Genomic DNA, 21,198 nt, shown 5'->3' on the forward strand with positions numbered 1-21,198 from the left:
TCTCTCTCTCTCTCTCTTCCTTCCTTTCTTCCTCTCTCTCTCTCTCTCTCTCCCTTCCTGCCTTCCTTCCTTTTCTTCACTGCAAGAGAAACACCAAAGTTCTTCCATCAGCCGGCTTTGGCGAGAACAGGTGTTTGCCCGCGTATAAATAGCGGCTCACTCATTCTCACGCAAACGTGCGTGCAGAGACACACACACCCAGCCGGAGTCGGGGAAACATCAAAGCTTGGTTTGGAAAAAAAAAAAAAGAAAGCTTGTCGTGCTCTGAAATTACAGTTTAGCTCTAAAGACCTATCCTGAAACAAGAGGGGATTTTTTTTTTTAATCTCAGTTATCATCAGCAAGGGTGTGTTTTGTGCAAAGCAGCAGTCGTAGCGAGAATAACTTTGATGGGATCTTCCAGGTATGCATTCCCAGACGGCTCTTTTGCAAAGAGAGAAAAGCTAGCCAGGTTTTTTATGTAACCAGGTTTTGATGGACAAGAGAGGTAAATGAAGGCTTATTATACAGACACAGACTTCAGAGAGTAATTAGGACTGAAGAAAAAACAGTTACTATCAACCTGCCTTCCATCAAGGACCTGCATACTGCACAAGCAAAAAGAGGGCTGGGAAAATGTTTATAGACCCCTCACATCGCAGACATAAACTGTTTCAACTCCTTCCCTCAAAACAACACTATGGAGCCCTGCACACCTTTTTCTACCGATTGATCGTTCTTTATTTGGGATGGCAGGATACTGTTACCAGCTCCGTTCTCAGGGGGAAAGAGGGAGAGACTTTTGGCTCCATGCAAGGAAAGCAGCAGAAGCCGCAGAAGTCTTTCTTTCTCTCCCCCAAACTCCGCCAGAAAGGAGTCTTTGACGGCGCAGCCTCTTGGAGCAGGAGGCCTTGCAGGGTCCCAAAGACTCATTTCTGGCGGAGTTTGGGGGAGAGAAAGGAAGACTTTGGCTGCTTTCCTTGCGTGCAGCCAAAAGCAGAAGAAGAAAGAAGCGGAAAGAAGCAGCCCAATGGCCAGGCCAGGTGCATGGGGTGAATGGGGCAAGTTCCCCCCCACTTTCTCCCCTCCCCTCACTGCCTTGTGTTGTTCGCAATGAAAGCGACGCAAGCCTTGTATTTCTGTGCAGCCTGGATTATTCGCTATGGGGGGTGCTTTGGGGATAACATTTCTCTGCGGACCACCAAAATTTTCTCGCGTACCAGCAGTGGTCCCTGGCCCACTGGTTGGCAACCACTGCCATAGGGAACAGTAGTTTCATTTAACAACTCCTGCAATCACATAACAACTGTTGCAAAAAAAGAAGGCTGTAAAACTGGTTCAGCTGACTCGCTTTATGACCATAATTACTTGTGATCGAAATGATGGACTCTGTCGCAGTCACAAGTTGAGAACTAGCTATAGTTACTGTAGGGGTAAGGCCCATCTTATAAGGCAGCCTAAGTCACAGAGCCACCATTCAAAAGAAACAGCTCGTCCCCAGGTAGCAACTGCTCGTCCCCTGCCTTGGGTAGGGACTGTTTGCAGTTATATAATGGGGATGAAAAAAATTCGCTGTGTAGCCAGTCCTCCCGTTTTATGACCACTGCAGGTCTGTACAGCAAAGCTGAAATGAGATCATAAGGATAGTGGCAGTTTCACTTAAGTGACCAGTTTGCTTAATGATGGAGCTGCTGGACCGACTGTCATCGCTAAATAAGGACTACTTTCACCCAACAAGCCGAAGTGCTTAGCGATAAGATCCGGCAGGAGGCCCAACTGATACCACTACAAATTCAATACTTAAGCTTCATTAGATGCAAGGCATACCTAGTATAACCAGCAATAAATCATGTTTTCCAACTCTGACATTTCGTAACCACGGTTTAATCCCTATACTGATTATCTGCCATCCAGACATTTTTGATTCCTTAGAGGCCACCAGGTTTTCCCACAGCAATTGATCAAGTCTCCAAATGGATCCCTCGATATCATTTATTCCAATTTTACACCGATCCAAAAGGAGAGAAATGCAGATCAAATGCAGTCTGTGAACTCAACCAAAGATTCGTTTAGATTCGATGCTGGCAAGAACATTCCCTGCACATTTGTGTATGTGTGTAAAATGCAGGCATTTTAACTGGAATGGAAAAGAAAGAAAGAAAGAAAGAAAGAAAAAAGAAAAACCCTGGAATTTAGAAACACATTTCAAACAGCCTGCAAATTTCCATATTTCTGCACCGAGTCCCTGTTGCTCTGTTTCTGAAAACAGCTAAATTAAACCATTTAAAAATACGACAAGCGCGCAAACACATAATTGCCAAGATCGAGCTAATTTGGGAGCGAATGTCAGCTTACAGATTGAAAGCTATTAAGCAATTGGGAGTTGAAATGGAATTTTACTGGATGCAATTTGGGGTCTCAATACAGCTTTCCTGCAGCTCTCTGCCACTTAATTTGCTCGTAAATGAAAGCTTTTATATTATAATAATAAAAGAAACCATCTGTTGCTAATATTTCTTCTGGCTGTATTTGGTGGGATTCTCTCCCACCCACCATATTAATTTTAGCAGAACAAATTACTGGAGGCAAATTGGTACCAACAAGAATTGCTAGCACGGCTGAGTTCAGGGGTTTAGAAAGCACTTAGAAGAAGGAAAAATTTGCAAAAGATGTCACCCCTATATTGACCGCTGTCATAAATTATATGGACAGAAAAGACATACAAGAAGTCCTCAACTTACAACTGTTCATTTAGTGACCAAAGTTTCCATAGTGCTGAAAAAAGCAACCTAGGACCGTTTTTCACACTTAGGACTGTTGCCACATCCCCATGGCCACGTGATTTACATTCAGATGCTTGACAACTGACTCACATTTATGATGATTGTTGCAGTGTCCCAGGGTCGGATGCATTCAACAATCGTATTATTGACTTTTAACAATTGCAGGGATTTCACTTAACAAGCGTGGGCGAGGAAAGTCGTAAAATGGGGCGAAACTCACTCAACCAAGTTCTCACTTCGCAAGCTAAATTCTAGGCTCTATTGTGGTCCATAAGCTGAGGACCTGCCTGCCTTTGTTGGCAACAGAAATAAGTAGGATGGGAATCTGAAGGTGTTATTTTGGTGGTCCTCTTCAGAATCCCCTCCTGCTGTCATAACTGGGGGGAAAATGTGGGAGAACAAAATATCTGAGCCAGATAAAAGTCTTGTTGAGAGCCAACGGAGAAATGACACGTGTCCTGGATACACTTCATGGTGTATTTGAGAAGGATGCTGTGATGACCCAGGGTGGGATACAAAATAAACACAGTCACAAAAACAGGTGAAGCCCCTTTTATTGCTTCACTTTGCTTCAAAGCTCCAAATATCCTTGACTGGAGACAAAAAACTCCCCCACAAGCAGTTACAAGAAGGAGGAAATGCCATTTAAACTAAAAAGGCCTATAAATTATAAATAGCAAAAACAACACAAACCCCACTGAAGCAATTAAGGGAACCAGGCAAGATAAGGGCTTGAAGATGTCCACAATATCGGAACACAGACTGGGAAGGAACTCAGAGAGGGACGACAGACTAGAGATATTTCCAGGATTTGTTTCCAGCACTGGCCCATACGCATGTCCGTCCTTTTAACCAGTTCTCACAGCTGCAGCCCATGAAGGGGATCAAGGCCCTTTCCTCCCCCATAGTCTCTCCCTTATCCTCTCCTCCCTTCCTGCCCTAGGATGGAGAGGGGATGGGCCTGGGTCTTCCTCTGACTGCCCAGCCAGCCTCTGCCCCTCCCCAGCTTCCTCCACAACCTCCGGAGCCACACTTCCACTCCCTGTTCCTCCTCTCCCTTGGAGTCAGTCTCCAACAGGGGCATGACAGATGCTTCTTCCTTGTATGGATGTACCCAGAAAATCGCCACTAAAAAAGCCAACATTTCTTTGAACGTTTAAGGCATGACCAACCATCTCCTTCCTTTTCTACACTTAGTTGTTGAGAAGATCCTGGGCACCCTTTTTTTGAACTATTACCACCTGACAGACGGTACAGGACAATAAAAACAAGGACAAATAGGCTGAAAAACAGCTTCTATCCCAGGTCAGTAACTATATTGAATTCTACTGTATAGTGCAATATTAATGCAATAGCAGGGGTTTTCAATTCAATGTGTGGAGTGTGAAGGGTGTGTGTTTGTGTTTTATGTTTATAGTTTTCTTATGTATGTACACTGAAGATGGCGTTTAATTTTGTTGTACGAGGCGCAATGACAATAAAGTAAACTAAACTAAAATCACTCAGTTTTTTGCATCAATTTCCTGTGGCAACAGAATGCCTACAAACTGCTATAAAAAAACCCCAAGACTCTAATCCTGGTTTACAAGCAGTACTTAAAATCATTGTTATCCAGTCTGGATATCATGGGTGTCCTTTGCAGCCAGAGGCACAAGAGGGAAAATGAGAGGAGGGGTCCTTGGTGCTCTCTGAGCTTGGTTGTTTTTTTTGCAGATGTTTCACTACTCAAATAGGTAACATCATCAGTGCTAGCCTCCTTTATGGGTTCCACAAAAAGAGAGGACTCAGAAGCTGGTGTAGCAAAGACTGGCTGGTTGAAGATGCATGTAACCATTTCCAGCTTATTATTGCCAAACTGGCAAAGACATGGCTATTCTACTCCTTCCAAAACAATATAAGATTATAGAAGTTTCTGTCATTTCTTCATATCTTTGGGCTAATTGTTTTCCTCTTCTGGCCCAGAGCCTGTTCTTCCATCCAATCTTCTAAACTTGCTCGCTAGAGCTTCTCCTTTTAGTAATCCAGAAATGGATGCTGCTAGTTCCTTGGTTGCGAGATATTAATCTACATGTAAATTTTCATCTGTGAGTGCTTGAGCTGAAGACCCACCTGGAGAGAGAAAAATCAAAGCAAAACTTTCAGGAAAAAATGGTTTCCTCAGATGCCAGCAGGTGCATGCAAAATTGAATGAACTGCACTGAAAAGGTACTCATTGTGACATTAGTACAAAACTATTTCTTTTTAGACGAGTGCCTGCATGGGGCAACGTGGAAGCTGTTAAACAATCACCAGGGATAATCCCTCATTTGACTATTACAATAATCTGGGCTTGGCAATGACATAAATGGGACAGTTGCCAGATCTGAAATTAAAATAAGGCACAGTTTGGAGGAAGTAATGGAGAAGCACTCCTAGTTGATATTTAACTACGGAGATTATGGTGAACCTCAATGGGAGGCAGCCACCCAATCGCATGGATATAAATTTGCAAATTTGCAGGCGTGTGCCACCAACACTCCACTTGGAACCACATCAAAGGGAACTGGAATATTTAAGAAAGCAAGCACGATAGTAACAACAAAAGGGTGCCATCCAAAGAGCTCACCTGTCCTTTTGGAGATGTCAGAGGTTGGCATGCATGGCTGGAGTATCCTGGTGAAGTTTGGAGATTTCACAGAAGAGGAAAGGGTTTTTTTTTTCAGATGCCCTTTTTTCTTCGGTAGCTCTGCATTGCACAACACAAAAGCTGCCCATTTTCATGGATGTCGGCCAGAGAACAGAAGTCTTCTATTTTTGACTCAGTTATTATCAATATCGGTCAGGCGTGAAAGATCAGGTCTAATTAAACTAATTTATTGCTAATCAGGCCCATGGACAGGAATCCACTTAGCTAATGGTTAGCATCTGTTTGGAGTTAGAGAAGGGTCAACGGAACTGAAGGGAAGATGGATGGACTTAAGTTTGCTTGTGGCTACACAGAGATTCTAGGCTTATTCCCTCTTTTACTCCGCCCGCAGGCAGAGTCTCTGCCTACAAAACCAGAGATGAATCCTCCCCGTTATAATTTGTGCACGCATAACAAATCACACACATTGAATACATTACATCGATTAAGCCATTCCATTTTGACCTACTGCCATTTTATTAGGTTCCATCGAGGTGGTGATAAATCTCAGTGATCCCACAATTAGATTTTCTTCAAGTTGATCTAACCTGGACATTTAGGTCCTCAACGATGCCCTGATCCAGACAGGAATTGATTGATAAATATATACAAGTTTCTATAGTTAATATAACAGTAAGTGTAATAAATGCTCTTGGCTTCAATCATTGTTCCTGCTCAACCACTGAAGTATGTGAACAATCTTATCTGAACTGGTATAGGTTCTCTTGTTTGAGCAGGGGACTGGACTAGAAGACCTCTAAGGACCCTTTCAGCTCAGTCTATTATAAATGAATAAGATATAGTAGAACACTGCTGTTGGGCAAGAAACAGATTTAGTCCCTTGACTACACTTAGGTAAGAAAAACCAAAAGTGTACATATAGACTGGGTGAAACCAGGCTCAATAGCGGTAACTGTGAGGGATCTTGGAGTCTTAGTGGACAACCAGCTAAATGTGAGCAAGCCGTGTGCAGTAACAGCCAAAAAAGCTAATGCAATCCTAAGTTGCATTAACGGAGGGATACAATCAAGATCAAGTGAAGTAGTAATACCACTCTATAAAGCCTTAGTAAGACCACACCAAGAATACTGCATTCAGTTTTGGTCACCACATTATAAAAAAAGTTGTTGAGACTCTAGAAAAAGTACAGAGAAGAGCAATCAGGATGATTAAAGGACTGGAGACTAAAACATATGAAGAACGGTTGCAGGAACTGGGCATGGCTAGTCTAGTGAAGAGAAGGTCCAGGGGAGACAGGAGAGCAGTCTTCTAATATTTAAGGGGCTGCAACAGAGAGGAGGAAGGAGTCAAGCTATTTTCCAAAGCATCCAAAGGCCAGACAAGGAATAATGGATGGAAACTGAACAAGGAGAGATTCAACCTGGAAAAAAGGAGAAATTAACTGGCAGCGAGAAACAATCAACCCATGGAACAGAAGTTGCCTTCGGAAGTTGTGGGAGTGCCATCCCTTGAGACCTTCAAGAAGATACTGGACTGCCATTTGTCAGAAATGGTGTAGGATCTCCCGCTTGGGTGGGGGGACTGGACTAGATGACCTACAAGGTCCCTTCCAACTCTGAATATATGCTACCTGCTATCTGCTATCTGACCATTGAGAGAGATAATTTATTTAATATAACCTGAAAAGTGTCACGGTCTCCTGTAGAAGGGTTAAGACCAACTCTATTGCCCAAGGTACAGAAGTTACAGATTCATGTCGTTGACTTAATTGTATGGCATCCACGTTTTTTATATCACCAGGGTTAATTTTCCTTCATTTATATTGCCGCTAAGAAACTAAGAATTAAGTCCTAATCAACACAGCGCTGGTTAATTAAAAGCTCGAGCCTTGCCTTCAAGGAATGCAAGCGCAGTACACCACTGCTGAAAATTTTGCAGCTTGCAAGGTCAACCCGAAGAAATCCACATGAGAAAACATGAGAAGCTGCTCTGCAGCCGACCCACACAGAGAGGAAGAATTTGAGGAGGGGGGAGAAGGAAGTCACACATAGAAGGGTGACCTGTGTTCTTTCTGTGGCCAAATTTAAAACGAAGCATGGCCTGGATTACAGGCAGTCCTCGACTTGTGACCACAATTGAGCCCAAAATTCCTGTTGCTAAGCAAGAACTGGTTAAGGGAATTTTGCTCCATTTTACATCCTTGCTTGCCGCTGTGGTTAAGGGAATTATTGCAACTGTTCAGTCAGCAACAGAGTTGTCAAGTGAATCTGGCTTCCGCATGGAGTTTGCTGGTCAGAAGGTTGTAAAAGGGTCCCAGGACACTGACTGCAAGGTCATAAATAAGAGTCAGTGGCCAGCTGTCCAAATTTTGATCACATGACCACAGGGATACCATAACGATCGCGTGGAAAACTGTCATAAGTCACTTTTTTCAGCGGGGTTGTAACTTTGGTCACTAAATGAGCTGTTGTTAAGTCGAGGGCTACCTGTCATCCAATATATATGAGTGAATCGACTAATTTGGCTAGGAAGGCGTTGGGGATTCCTGACATTTCCTATGCAGCTAAAATTTTGCGACGATTGTCATATTGGCCCATTCTCGGCACCAGACTTCCATTAAGGGATTTAGAGTAAGGTCTAGAAAAGCACTTCCAGGTCTTCTCAAGGCTTGGAGCATGCAAGGGCTCCAGGCGGTAGCCTTGTACCTTCTGCCAGCAAGGCAACTAAACCAGGCCTGCCGAGAGAGATGACGGGTCGTTCCTCCTGTGAGTTGTGCAACTGAGGCTGCCCTGCCCTGCTCCTCACCCTGTAAGTCAACGAATAGGGCACGTTCTGTGCACAAAACCGCTAGATTGTTTTGATGGGGTGGGGGAGGTCGAAGAAGAGGGGGGAGAGGAGGGGAGGAGGAGGAGAAGGGAGGAGGAGGAGGAAGAAGGGAGAGAAGGAGGAGGAGGAAGAAGAGGAGGAAGAAGAGGGGAGAAGAGGTGGGGGAGGGGAGAGAGAAGGAAGAGGAGGAAGAAGAAGAGGGGAGAAGAGGAGGAGAAGGGAAGGAGGTGAGAAGAGGAAGAGGAGGAGGAGGAAGAAGAGGGGGGAGAGGAGGAAGAGGAGGAGGAAGAGGGGAGAAGGGGAGGAGAAGGGGAGGAGGAAGAGGGGAGAAGAGGTGGGGGGAGGGGAGAGAGAAGGAAGAGGAAGAAGAAGAAGAGGGGAGAAGAGGAGGAGAAGGGAAGGAGGTGAGAAGAGGAAGAGGAGGAGGAGGAAGAAGAGGGGGGAGATGAGGAAGAGGAGGAGGAAGAGGGGAGAAGAGGAGGAGAAGGGAAGGAGGTGAGAAGAGGAGGAGGAGGAGCCACTAATAAAATAAGGGCTATGAGGCATGACGTTAACTGCACTTATTTCTATTATTACTGCATTTTCTCCAGACCTTGGAGGGGAAATTCTTGGGGGAGCTACCAAACGCTCCTCAAATGCCACCAGGGGTTTCAAGGCGAACTTGGAGGAGACCCCACAAGCATCCTTCAAAAACCAGGTCTCAGCTCCCTAGAAGGAATTCCTGCACCCAAAGCGGTTGCCTGTTGGGGCACACAACCAGCTCTCCTCCTGTTTCATCTCCTTCCGTTTGGCATCCTGATCAGGATAATTAACTCTTACCAGGGGAAGCCCATCTGACTTCATCTCAGAAGTGCCGAAGCTTTTGTTCTTTGCCATCTGGGGAAGATACACCTCTTCCCTGGTTAAATTAGCAGATCTGCTTCTAACAAGGAGTTCAACCTGAGGTTAATTAGTTAATTAATTAATTAGGACAGAAGAGGAATGCCCACCCTGGTACATGAGAGTAAGTCTCAAATCCCTGAGCTACTCCGTGACTGGGCATTGCATGTTATTCTTAAAGACAAAATACAACAGGAAGTTCAGAGAATGGCAAAAGAAGGAGAAAGAGAAGGAGAAAGAGAAGGGGAAGGGAAGGGGAAGAGGAGGAGGAGGAGGAGGAAGAGGAGGAGGAAGAAGAAGAAGAAGGAGGAGGAGGAGGAGGAGGAGGAGGAGGAGGAGGAGGAGGGGGGGAGGAGGAAGAGGAGGAGGAGGAGGAGGAGGAGGAGGAGGAGGAGGAAGAAGAAGAAGAAGAAGAAGAAGAAGAAGAAGAAGAAGAAGAAGAAGAAGAAGAAGAAGAAGAAGAAGAAGAAGAAGAAGAAGAAGAAGAAGAAGAAGAAGAAGAAGAAGAAGAAGAAGAAGAAAGCTTACAGGATTTTTTGCCCCGTTTTACGTCCTTTCTCTGTACAGCTGTTAAGTGAATCACTGCAACTAAAGTTAGCGACACAATTATTAAGTGAACCTGGCTTCCCCATTGACTTTGTCAGAAAGTTACAAAAGGGGATTCGCATGACACCCCCACCCACCCCGGACATTGCAACCATCATAAATACGAGTCAGTTGCCAAACGCCTCAATTTTGATCACGTGACCACAGGGAGATGCAGCGACGGTTGTTAAATGTGAAAAACGATCGTAAGTCACTTTTTTTGCAGTGCTGTTTTAACTTCGAATGATCAGTAAACGAACGGTTGTCGTTTCAGGACTACCTGTCCCGGAAGCTAGGTATGTCAAAGAGAAATTACAGAGTCTGGCTATATTTAGCTTTGATTTAAAAAGAAAAAGACAGATGGAAATTACCATGCTCTTGAAATAGATGAAGGCGCGCCACACAGAAACAGCAGGTTTTCTTTGTCCTCAAGCACAAAAATGCAATTTTAGCGGACTGAAGTTGCAAGAAGGTGGATTTTAAACTCGCTATCAGGAAAAAAAAATATACTCAGTAAGTCAAAAATGGAACTGACAGCTCCTTTGTGGGAGATACACTCACAGTCAGCAGCCCCACCAGGGACGGTTTTGTGGAGAGAAGCTTTTTCCCACGGACCGCGGGAGGCGTGGTTCCACAGACTGCCTGCATCCCATGGATAGGGTTTCCCTTGTTTGCATGGCCCAGTTTTAGGGATGCTGCAGCCCACTATTGGTCCATAGACCGGGGGATTGTGGTGGGGCTGCTCAAGAGGTTTGGACATTCATCTGGTTTGGGGAGATACATTGAAGTGGATGATGTGCATCTTTCTGGGCTTATGATTTTTATCGTTAGGCCCTTCCACAAACCGGACGATGAGAGACAAGGAACTGCTATCGTATGGCTCATTAAATGAGGAAAAGAACAAAGTTACAATACATCGGCCAGCCAGACAACCAACTTTACTCCAAAGTAGTGGAGCACGCGCAAATCACAACTCTGTCATGCCCAAAGTACTCAGGACAACCAATTCATGTATAAATGAGCCTTGGGGTTAAGACGTTTGTGAGAGAATTCAAGTTTGAAAAGTTATCATCTACAGCTGTGGTCACCAAACAGTGGTCTGTGGACCACTGGTGGTTCACGAGAAAATTTTGGCAGTCCGCAGAAAAATTATTTGCATTTTTGTATTGCACTAAACATTATTTAAAAAAAAAAATATTAGTGGTCTGCGGGATTTAAAATTATAAATTTAGTGGTCCCTGAGGTTTGAAAGGTTGGTGACCCCCTAATCTACAGGATTTGGCAGCTAAATTTCCACAGGCATCATAAGTTAACAGCCATGGCACAGTAAGCGATGTTCTATGTTGCAGATTTCCATCGCTCAGAGGGCAGCTGTGTAAGTACTGTGTGAAACTAAAGGAAGGCCCAGGCACCCACTGTAATTTCGTAAGAGATGCACACTTGTCTCTTCACATCTAAAAAAAGTGGTGCATTCCTTTTGAGCAACCCCCAAGCCTTCTCCCTTTACCAGCAATTGAATTAGAACTTCGGAGTCTTAAAAGCCGATTTCCACACACGTTTCTCTCCTAACTGAGGAAGAAAAGTACGGATGCTAATGGAAACCACCCCACCTTTTCAAGATGTACGTGTCATGCTGATTCTTGAGGATCTATACAAGAGGCGTCATCAAATTCCGATACAGGTGAAAAACAGGGTTCCGTTGCTGGCTTGAAACAGAAGACGTGCTGCTCAGGGCTGAGAAGCGTCCTTCCGAAGGATGTTCTTGCCTCTACGTTTTTGAGATGAATTGCAGAGCGTTTCCAGCGATGGGGCTTCGTGTTCTGAGCATCATTCTCCAGAGATGTTTGGTGGGGGGCGGGTTTCCCCCTCCAGGGGTAGTCAAGGGCCTTTTCTGTACTTGGCTTGCGATTCAATCTTGCTTCTCTCTTTTCCTTTTGAATGCGTTCAGCTTATCGAGTCATGGAGTGAACGGGTAGAAGGATGACCCACAAGACACCTCAACAACTCTTTGAACATGTTAGTAACAAAATATAATCCTGGGCTCATGATCACAACTGAGCCCCAAATTTCTGTTGTTAAGTGAGCAAGTTTTGAGTTTTGCGCCATTTCATGACTTTTCTTGCCTTACATCTTTAAGTGAGTCACTGCGGTTGTTCACTTAGTGCCATGGTTGTTAGTAGACCTGGTTTCCCCCATTGGTTTTGCTCGTCAGAAGGGGATGGCAAAGGGGAATCACATGATTCTGGGACATTGCAACTGACATAAATGTAAGTCCGTTGCCAAGAGTCTGAATTTTGATCACGTGACCATGTGAAGTGTCATTAAGTGTGGAAAACAGCCATAAGACACTTTTTCCAGGGATGTAGTAATTTTAAACAGTCACTAAATGAGTGAGGACTGGCTGTCTGCTTAACCTCAGGTGCTTCCTCACTATTAAGGGTTTTGCTCTGCAACTCCATTATCAAACAATATAAAATCAAGACCAATAGATCTGATAGAGAGATAGAGGGATAGATTTATTTAACAGCGCTTTTCACAACAGGAGTTTTGTGTTTTCTGACTGCATTTATTCACAGTCCTTAAGAATGATAAAATCATACCGAAGGAGTAGCAGGACAAAATATGTAACTGGAACAAGAATCAAACACTTCCCACGATTGCAACGATCCATTCCATCAAAAACAAACATCTAGTTGTTGTTTTTTCTTCTTTTTAACAATGTGCATAAAGAGGCAGCAAATAAATTTTAAGCCTTCCTCACTCTCTTCTAGCAACCTCCAACAATGCTGAGGTTGCAGAATTTCCAAGCAAGACAGCTTTCTGGCACCGGGAACTTTATCCTACATCCCTCGGAGTCACAGAAAACGCACTGAGATATTCTCAAACAGATACAGAAATAAAATCCTACCTATAAAGATATAAAGATTATCCTAGGGCAGGAAGGATAAATTAAAAGCCTGAGTAGAGATCTACCAAGGGGAGCCAGGAGCCTTGACACCCACCAGTCAAAAAAAATCAAAATAAATTATTTCGGCAAGTTATTAGAAGTCATTTTGGGCTCACCCAGAAGACAATGACAATGACAGAGACAACCTTATAAATTGTTGGAGTTGCAAACACACACACACACACACACACACACACATATCCCCATCAAGACAGAACAATTATGTTGCAGAAGAATTTAAAACAGAAACATATATATATATAAACACACATACTCACACACACACACACACACACACACACACACACACACATATATACACACATACATATACATATATACATACATGTGTGTGTGTTTCTTGAAGCTAGCAATTTTATCACCATGGCTGGCTGGGGAACTCTGGGAGCTGGTCCACACATCTTAAAACTTGCCAAGCTGGAGAAACACTTATATAGAACAATTTGGTTAAATTCGATCTCTGGCCCAGATTTACTCTCTAACCTCTGCGTTTTCTTTTGGTCTGCATTTCAGCCACAAAAAAAACCTCCATCTGCTTCTCATTCTCCTGCTGTGCCTCTCCCCCAACCCCAACCCCAGGCAAAATAGGGGCTTTGGAAGGCTGCAAAATGAAGAATAAAGAACAGGAAAGATTTATTGCTCTTACTTGTAGGGATGTTAATTCCAAGTCATCCCCCCCACCCACCCCATTTTCCTAAACAAGTAGCTGGAATGTACTTTGCTGACAGAGCGCAACTTGTTTTTTTCACCTGAGGTGAACCAAGCTCACAAACTCCTTCCCCTGTTTCTTTTAAAGTTAGATATTTATAAACACAATTCATGTGCCCCAAAGGTCACGCAGACTTCTTATTGGCAGCCTCTCCACAAGAGGCTTAGCCTGATTAATAAGGAATAAAACGATGTTATAAAGTTTTGCTGATGGATACACTATGATTCGAACACATTGCCTCTAAGACTAGGCAAATAAACCACACAAAAACTAACCAAAGTTGAAACGAAAGTTCATTACATTTTGCAAATGCGGCTATTTATATCCTAAACGGATTTAGGTAAAGGGGGGCTGTCAGGTGAACAATAGCCACGTGAGGTCCACTGCCAATTTCCTAAAACAATTCTGCTTTTTCCGTTTGCCTGCAAGTTTTCTCAGAGATGCCATATTAGGACTAGACATTCATTTCTCAAGCTTAAGATGGTTCTTTCGAAACAATGAACATTATGCAGAAGGAAAATAGAAGTAAATTAGTACACAATTCTCTCAGTAATGGTATCCATGTATCATAAAGTATACTTTACTTCTTATGAAAGCTAGTCTCCCTGATTGACGATCTTGTTCTAAACAAGAGCATCAATCAACATTAGAGGGTGATTGTTTTTGTATTCCTCCTTTATTTTTTTTTTACAAATAACTCAAGACAACAAACTATCCAACAACACGCCTTCTTCCTCCTATTTCCCCGAGGAACCAACCTGTGAGGCTGAGTTGGGCTGAGAGAGTGGGGACTGGCCCAAAGTCACCCCAGCCAGCTTTCATAGCTAAGGTAAGATTAGAACTCAAGACTCCCACTTTCTAGCCGGGTGCCTTAAGCACAAAACCAAACCAGCTCTCTTCCAAAGCTCCTTCCAAAACGGCACTTAATGGACTCAAAATCTAAGGTGTAGGAGGTAAGGATACACGAAATAGCTTCAAGTCACCCACAGAGTTTCCTTGGTCAGGAATAGAGAACCTGTCTCTTTCCAAATGAATTAACATAGTCAGCCTCCTTCATCTTAGCCTGCCAGGTTACAGCCTATTCGGAACTCGGCTGCAGAAGTGGGGTTGAACATGCACATGCACACAGGTACAAAACTGCATTTGTGAAAGCGGCACACACGAAACCATCTGCTCTTCACCACCACCCCGCTGCCAGTCCACCGAGCTGGAAAGGTTGAGGAACGCTGTCTTAGACCGTACGAACTTCAATTGTTGGTTAATGGGCTACAGATTTAGGTTACAGATTACTTGCACCTTCTCTAAGAGGCCAAATTCCTTACCACTTCCTCGTAATTTGCACCTGAGTGGTGCTTTTTATCCCTTCTATCCCAGATTTATGACAGAGGCAGGGAAATTTAACCCTGCTCCAAAAATCTAATGATCAACATGGTGGCTGACTGAAATTGATCAGATCCAGCAACTGAAGATCCTCTACTTCTAACAAATAGATTTGGGGATTGTAAAAGGAAATAAAAAGAAGCATTTTTCCCCTCTGTCCCCAAACTTCTTAACAGAATAAAACAGTGTTGGGCTTGAGGCTTAGACCAAGGGTCTCCACCTTGGCCACTTTAAGCCTAGAGGACTTCAACTCCCAAAATTCCCCAGCCAGCTTTGCAAAATTCCCCAGCCAGTCCTCCAAGTTTAAAGTGGCCAAGGTTGGAGACCCCTGGCTTAGACAACAGAAGTTGTGGGTGCTCTAGCATTGGGGGTTTTAAGAAGAGATTGGACCACCATTTATCTGGAACAGGGTTTTCTACTTGAGAAGGTGGTTGGGCTAGAAGACTTCCAAGGTCGCTCCCAACTCTGCTATTCTATAATTCAGTCTATTCACATTGGTCACTAAACCCTGAAACCCAAGAGAGACCAGATACTAAAGCTACATTGGGGAGTGGGGGGCAGTTGTCCAATCTTGCCCCTTAGACTTCAACTCCCAGAATGCCCTCAGCCAGAAGAGTATAGCTGGTTAGGGAATTGTGGGAGTTGAAGTCCACAAAAAGTTAAAAGTTGGGAAGGTTGACCTCCCACAGCCGACATCAAGGGTCTTCAAGAATCTCGTTCATGCCACAGTGACAGCCTAGCATAACCCACCTCTTTGGATTCAACTGCAATACAAAATAAATGGTGTCGAAAGCAAAGTTGACAATAATCGGAAATATAGTTTTATCCTTAGCACACATTTTTCCTCTGTACTTTCAGTATTTATCTCATGATAACCTGAGCCTTTGAGCACTGTCAGCATGTAGGAGTAATAACATTAAAAAGCTTACTAATCAAAACCGGATTACATACTCTTAACTAATGGATGGTCCTAATTCTTTGTGCCATTAGACCAGAGGTCTCCAAACTTGGTAAGTGTTTTAAGACTTGTGGACTTCGAGACCCAGAATTCCCCAGCTAACATGACTGGAGGAAGAATTCTGAAGTCCACAAGTCTAAAAGCTGTCAAGTTTGAAGATCCCTGGCCTGCATCATCGTGAATGGGTCTGAGGGCAGGTTTACCCAGTTCAACCCCCTTTTCCTTTACACAGCCAAGGAGAAACTCACCACCACAAACAAAAGGCAATAGTCCCATTGAGCCCAAGCATCCCCTATGAAGCTGCCTGCTGCCAATGAACCAAGAGGAGGCATTTAACTATTATTGTCCCGTCCCCACCCCACCCCTTCTCCTGGCTTCTCTTCCACGACTTCTTGTGACCAGGATTATTTATCCAGGTTAATCCTCAGCTTCCCTCGGGCCTCCCCCCCGTCCCCCCCCATAGTCAACATATACAGGAACCATTGGGGTTCAACTCACAGAGTAAGTATGCAACCCATCTTGGGAGGAAAACCACTGGCAGGGCTGGACTCTGGTTCCACCTTCCTCTCCTCCATGGCTTCTTTCTCTGCCCCCCATAACCTCCCCTCTGTCCCCCCTTAAAGGCCACCACCCAGTGTGGCTCCCCCCAACCAATTTTCCCTGCAGCCAAAATCTTTCAAAGCCCCGAGTCTCTCCACTGCCTCGAACCCCATTCATTTCCCACGCTTGGGATTTGGGGGTTCGCGTCCCGTTCCCCCCGCCCCACACGCGTCGGTGGGGAGGGGGGGGGGTAGAGGCTGCGGCACAGCCTCGGGCTGCAGAGCCAGAGGAACGCCCGTCCCGTCCCATCCCGTCCTCCCCGGGGCTTGGCTTCTCCCGCCCTCGCCCGTCCCCGCCGACCCACCCGCGGACTCGCCGGTGTTGATCCAGTCCGGGTTGGCCAGGCTGGCGATGGCGAAGATATCGGCGGCCAGAAAGAGGCATCCTGAGATGATGGTCAATTTGTCCATGTCCTCCGGCTCCGGCCACGGCCCGGTTTCCCACAGGCGGGGCCCGGGCCGGGGGCTCCTCACAACCGCGGCTCCATGGCTCGGCGCGGCCTCCGACCCTTCGCGCCGCCGCCTGGCCTGGCCTGACCGAGGCCGGCGCCGCCCCCTTCGTCCCTCACCGCCGTCCTCAGGTAGCCGCTGCGCAGGGGCGACCCTCGCCGCCGCCGCCGCCGCCGCCGGGCCCCGATTCGGGACGGCGCCGGAAGCAAAACCCAAGCGGGCCCCCGCCGCGGTCGCGTCACCCGGAAGCGAAAGCGCAGGGGGGGGGTCTCTCGCTCGCTCGCGTGCCCTTCCCCTCCCCTCCCGCAGTGGGCACCAGACGGGGCGGGGCTTCTGGAGGAGACGGCGACGCCGCCGAGCGTCGCCAGGACAGCTTGGGTGGGCGGGGCTTCCTGGTCGAGGCGGGGTTTGGAGGGCGTGACGGGTGAATCGGGGCGTGGCTTCGGAAATGGCGGGACGGGGTTGGGGAAAAGGTCCCTCGTGCTGGTTTGGGGCGCCATTGAGGGGAAAGAGGTCGAAGCCGTTTTTCCTTCTTGATTGTGAGGGGGAGGAAAACCCCGATGCTAACTGATGGAAAGATAGAGGAGAAAGCCAAGCCTTCCTAATAATTATTTTTTTACCTTTATTTGTTTAAAAAAATAAAACAGCTTGCTATTATTATTTATTATTTCACCTAGCTCAAAGGACCTTTGGAGGAATTGAATAATGAAACCAAAAGAAAAATAAGATATAATTGCAAAAATGAGGAGGGGGGGGGTTGGACTAGAAGACCTCCAAGTGACGATTCTTGTCCGACCTTGCTATTTAAATCCTGAAATCCATAGAGAAGAACCATATAGGTTTGTATTTATTGGTTTTGTCTTTCTCTTTGGTTTCATTTTTAATGAAATGTGTTGTATTATGTATTGTGTATGTGTATATATATATATAAATCTTTAATAAAGTTTATTTTTAAAAATTAAAAAATCCTGAAATCCATTTTAGCAGATTTCTGGCTAACACACACACACACAGACACACCTGGTGCTTACCAACAGCAATGTGGAAACACAATTACCAACAATTATACAACCTGGGTCCAGACCAGGGGCAATTGGCTAAGGAGAGGAGATAAATGTCTGGATATCTATATCCAGTTCTCCCCCACTTACGTACTTTTTTAATTTCAAACTTGTTTTTATTTTATGTTTTATATACTATGCCGAGTCGTTTTTGTCAATGGGACTTCAATAAACACTTTTTAAAATGTGCTAGGGTGCATGACTTCTTAAAGTTTGAAAAGTTTTATTTTAGCAATGCTAAAACAACTCTTCCACAAGCGACCCGCAAATCAAAATGCGATTTATTTGCAACCAGTAGTATCCGATGTTTGACAGATAACTGGTATGTTAGACGGCCAACACTAACAGTTCAAAAGCCACAGACTTGTAATGTGTGTATCAATAGGACAGACCCATAACTCTGCTGCTACCCTAAACTAATTGCCACGTGACATTTATGCAGTGGTCGGTTGATCCACTGTATTTTTAGACCCATCTGTGCAAATTACAGAGTCTCTGAGAAAGGAGTCCTTAACTCCAGCATTTATTCAAAACCCTTAAAAATGACCCTATAGGATAGTCTCTCCACAGCTTGCTGTGCAAAACAATTACAGTATTGCCGAGCCTCGTTTTAGAAAAGAAATAAGGGTGTGTGTTTTTTTTTATTATCAGAGTTAAGAGTTTGTGCGTTATTTGCAACAGTCTTCCTTCGTTTGTGATATTCAATCAAGGTCTGCTATCTAAACTTCATTCCCTTCATGTAATAATAGTTCAGTGATGGGTGTGAGCCCATCAATGGAATGATCTGCCCCCACCCACCCACAATTCCACTTTAGCAACCATACCAGATATTTCAGAAGCTTGTGAAGGCATCTTAAATCTTCCCAGTCCATTTTTTTCTATCTTTATTCATCCTTGAAAATTCCAAAATCCATGGAATTCAAATAACATCAAGATTCTAAACGGTTGCTAGGCATCGCCATCACCACCTTGCCACCTTGATGTGATATTTTCACGCTGGTGATCATTTCCACTTTCCATGCAGTCTCTGTTTACGTTGGGTTCCAGACAGATTTCTGTTGAGGATTGATCACCATGGATCCCCAAAAGCCAACTTTTAAGAAAGAGTTAACTTTCAAGACATCGCCTTCCCTCAAGCCTTCTATCAGCGGTTCTTCAGCTAGATTATCTGACAGCAAAAGGTCACCTGACCGAGGAAGGACATTTGACAGGAGATCCTCCACCAGAGAAAGCTCGTCTGACAGAAGGAGATCATCTGTCAGGAGGCCCTCTGAAAGAGAACCGTATTTCAGAAGGAGGTCATCAGTCGAAAGATCAGTTGACAGAGGGAGGCCATTTGACAGACGGAGATCTTCTGACAGAAGGAGATCCTCCACAAGAGAGGGATCATCTGACAGAAGGCGATCATCTGCCAGGGGGCCCTCTACAAAAGAACCATATTTCAGAAGGAAGTCATCAGCTGACCGAGGAAGGACATTTGACAGACGGAGATCTTCTGATAGAAGGAGATCCTCCACAAGAGAGGAATCATCTGACAGAAGGCGATCATCTGCCAGGAGGCCCTCTACAAGAGAACCGTATTTCAGAAGGAAGTCATCAGCTGACCGAGGAAGGACATTTGACAGGAGATCTTCTGACAGAAGGAGATCCTCCACAAGAGAGGGATTATCTGACAGAAGGCGATCATCTGCCAGGAGGCCCTCTACAAGAGAACCATATTTCAGAAGGAAGTCATCAGCTGACCGAGGAAGGACATTTGACAGGAGGAGATCTTCTGACAGAAGGAGATCCTCCACAAGAGAGGGATCTTTTGAAAGAAGAAAGTCATCTCTAAAGTGGCCATATTTCAGAAGGAGGTCCTCAACCAGACCGATCTTCAGAAGATGGTCTGATGTATCATCAGGTATCACTATAGCTAAACTCCTCACTTGCTTTTCTTTCTTTCTCTTCCCATCAATGCAATCAATAATTTGATACGACTTCTTGCAACTGATCTTTCAGATTTTGGGGTCAGCTAATGCTGCTCATTGTGCAGAAGTCCCAGAGATGTTGATATCACTGTTACCTTCCTCACACAACAAATGGATGACTGCTGGCCAACTCTTTTTTTAAGCAGTACTTGTTATTGATCAATGGGCATCTTAGATGCCATCCAATGGAATATGCATCTGATTCAACTTCGAATTTCTCACAAGGAGGCAGACGCTGATGCTTAGTAACAAATAGCTTTTCAAAGTAGGACTTCCTCGGGACTTTATGATAGCCCGCTAAAGTTTGTTAATGAAAGAGCAAACGCCATTAGACATCCTCAAAATTTTTGGGCTTTTTTTGGTTGGATCCCATCTTTGAAAACCTCTCCATATTTTTCTTTATTTCCTATAAAGTCCCTTGTTAAGATTTGGCTTAAGTAAAAAAACAAAAAAACACTCGTGTATAGAGCATGTTCGTTGGATTATGATGACCAACTTGTATACTTTTGGTCAAGATTTACAAGCTTTGTAACTTACTAGTATTCTCATTTTCTGCAGATGAAGGAAGCTATTATTCTGATTTTGAAGATTATGAGACCGACGGGGATTCAGGTAAGCACATAACAACACAAGAGCACACAATAGATACAAACTCAAGGTTAACTGCACCAAACTTGATTGCAGGAAATACCGACTTCAGCAACAGAGTGGTCAATGTCTGGAATACTCTACCTGACTCTGTGGTTTCTTCCCCAAACCCCAAAAACTTTAACCTTAGACTGTCTACTACTGACCTCACCCCTTTCCTTAGAGGTCTGTAGGCGCATGCATAAGTGCACCAACGTGCCTACCGTCCCTGTCCTATTGTTTCTTTTATTTTTCTTATATGTACTCATTTCTTGTATTCATAACTATTTTTATCCTTATACCTATTATCTTGTAAGCGGTTGACAAATCAAATAAATAAATAAATAAAATATTTCTAACTTCGCACCCAACACATCTAGAGGAAATTAGCTGTGAGCAGACAGACCAGTTGAATTGACTAACAAAGATTTTGCTAATCCAGCATTTTCCAAAGATGTTGGCCCATAATTTTAAAAAAAATATTACCAGAAGCAGGAAAATGTAGTAATGGGTGGGGACAACACTCTTTAATAAAATCCACGGTTTGCAGTAGTTCGCACAATATACAATCTATTTACAGCTCAGAACAAATCCTGCCAATTATACTTGTCAGAAAGCAAGATCTGAAGTTGACTTGAGAACAGGATAAAAATTTAGGCACACACCTTTTGTACAAGGCAGTCCAGAGGAACTGTGTTATCTTAAGAAACTGGGTGTGATGGAATTCTATGCTGATGAGTAAGCAAAGCTCAGTTCTTTGAAGATCCCTGCATTTGTAATTTAGATGAATCTTCGGAC

General features: G+C 44.4%; 1 protein-coding gene across 2 annotated transcripts in view; it reads right to left on the reverse strand.

Annotated features, from left to right (window-relative positions):
* Window positions 1–17,118, reverse strand: part of MOSMO (modulator of smoothened) — a 30,971-nt gene extending 13,853 nt beyond the window's left edge. For both annotated transcript variants that reach the window (XR_015739556.1, XM_026704281.2), the window contains exon 1: window positions 16,598–17,118. Coding sequence is in view for 1 of the 2 variants with exons in the window: in XM_026704281.2 (XP_026560066.1) it covers window positions 16,598–16,703 (106 nt within the window). In the remaining variant the exon portion in view is untranslated. The remainder of the gene's footprint in view (window positions 1–16,597) is intronic.
* Between the last annotated feature and the right edge of the window lie 4,080 nt (window positions 17,119–21,198).

Source organism: Pseudonaja textilis, chromosome 14, assembly GCF_049901715.1.
Source record: "Pseudonaja textilis isolate UNSWEBS1 chromosome 14, rPseTex1.2, whole genome shotgun sequence".
Taxonomy (NCBI): Eukaryota; Metazoa; Chordata; class Lepidosauria; order Squamata; family Elapidae; genus Pseudonaja; species Pseudonaja textilis.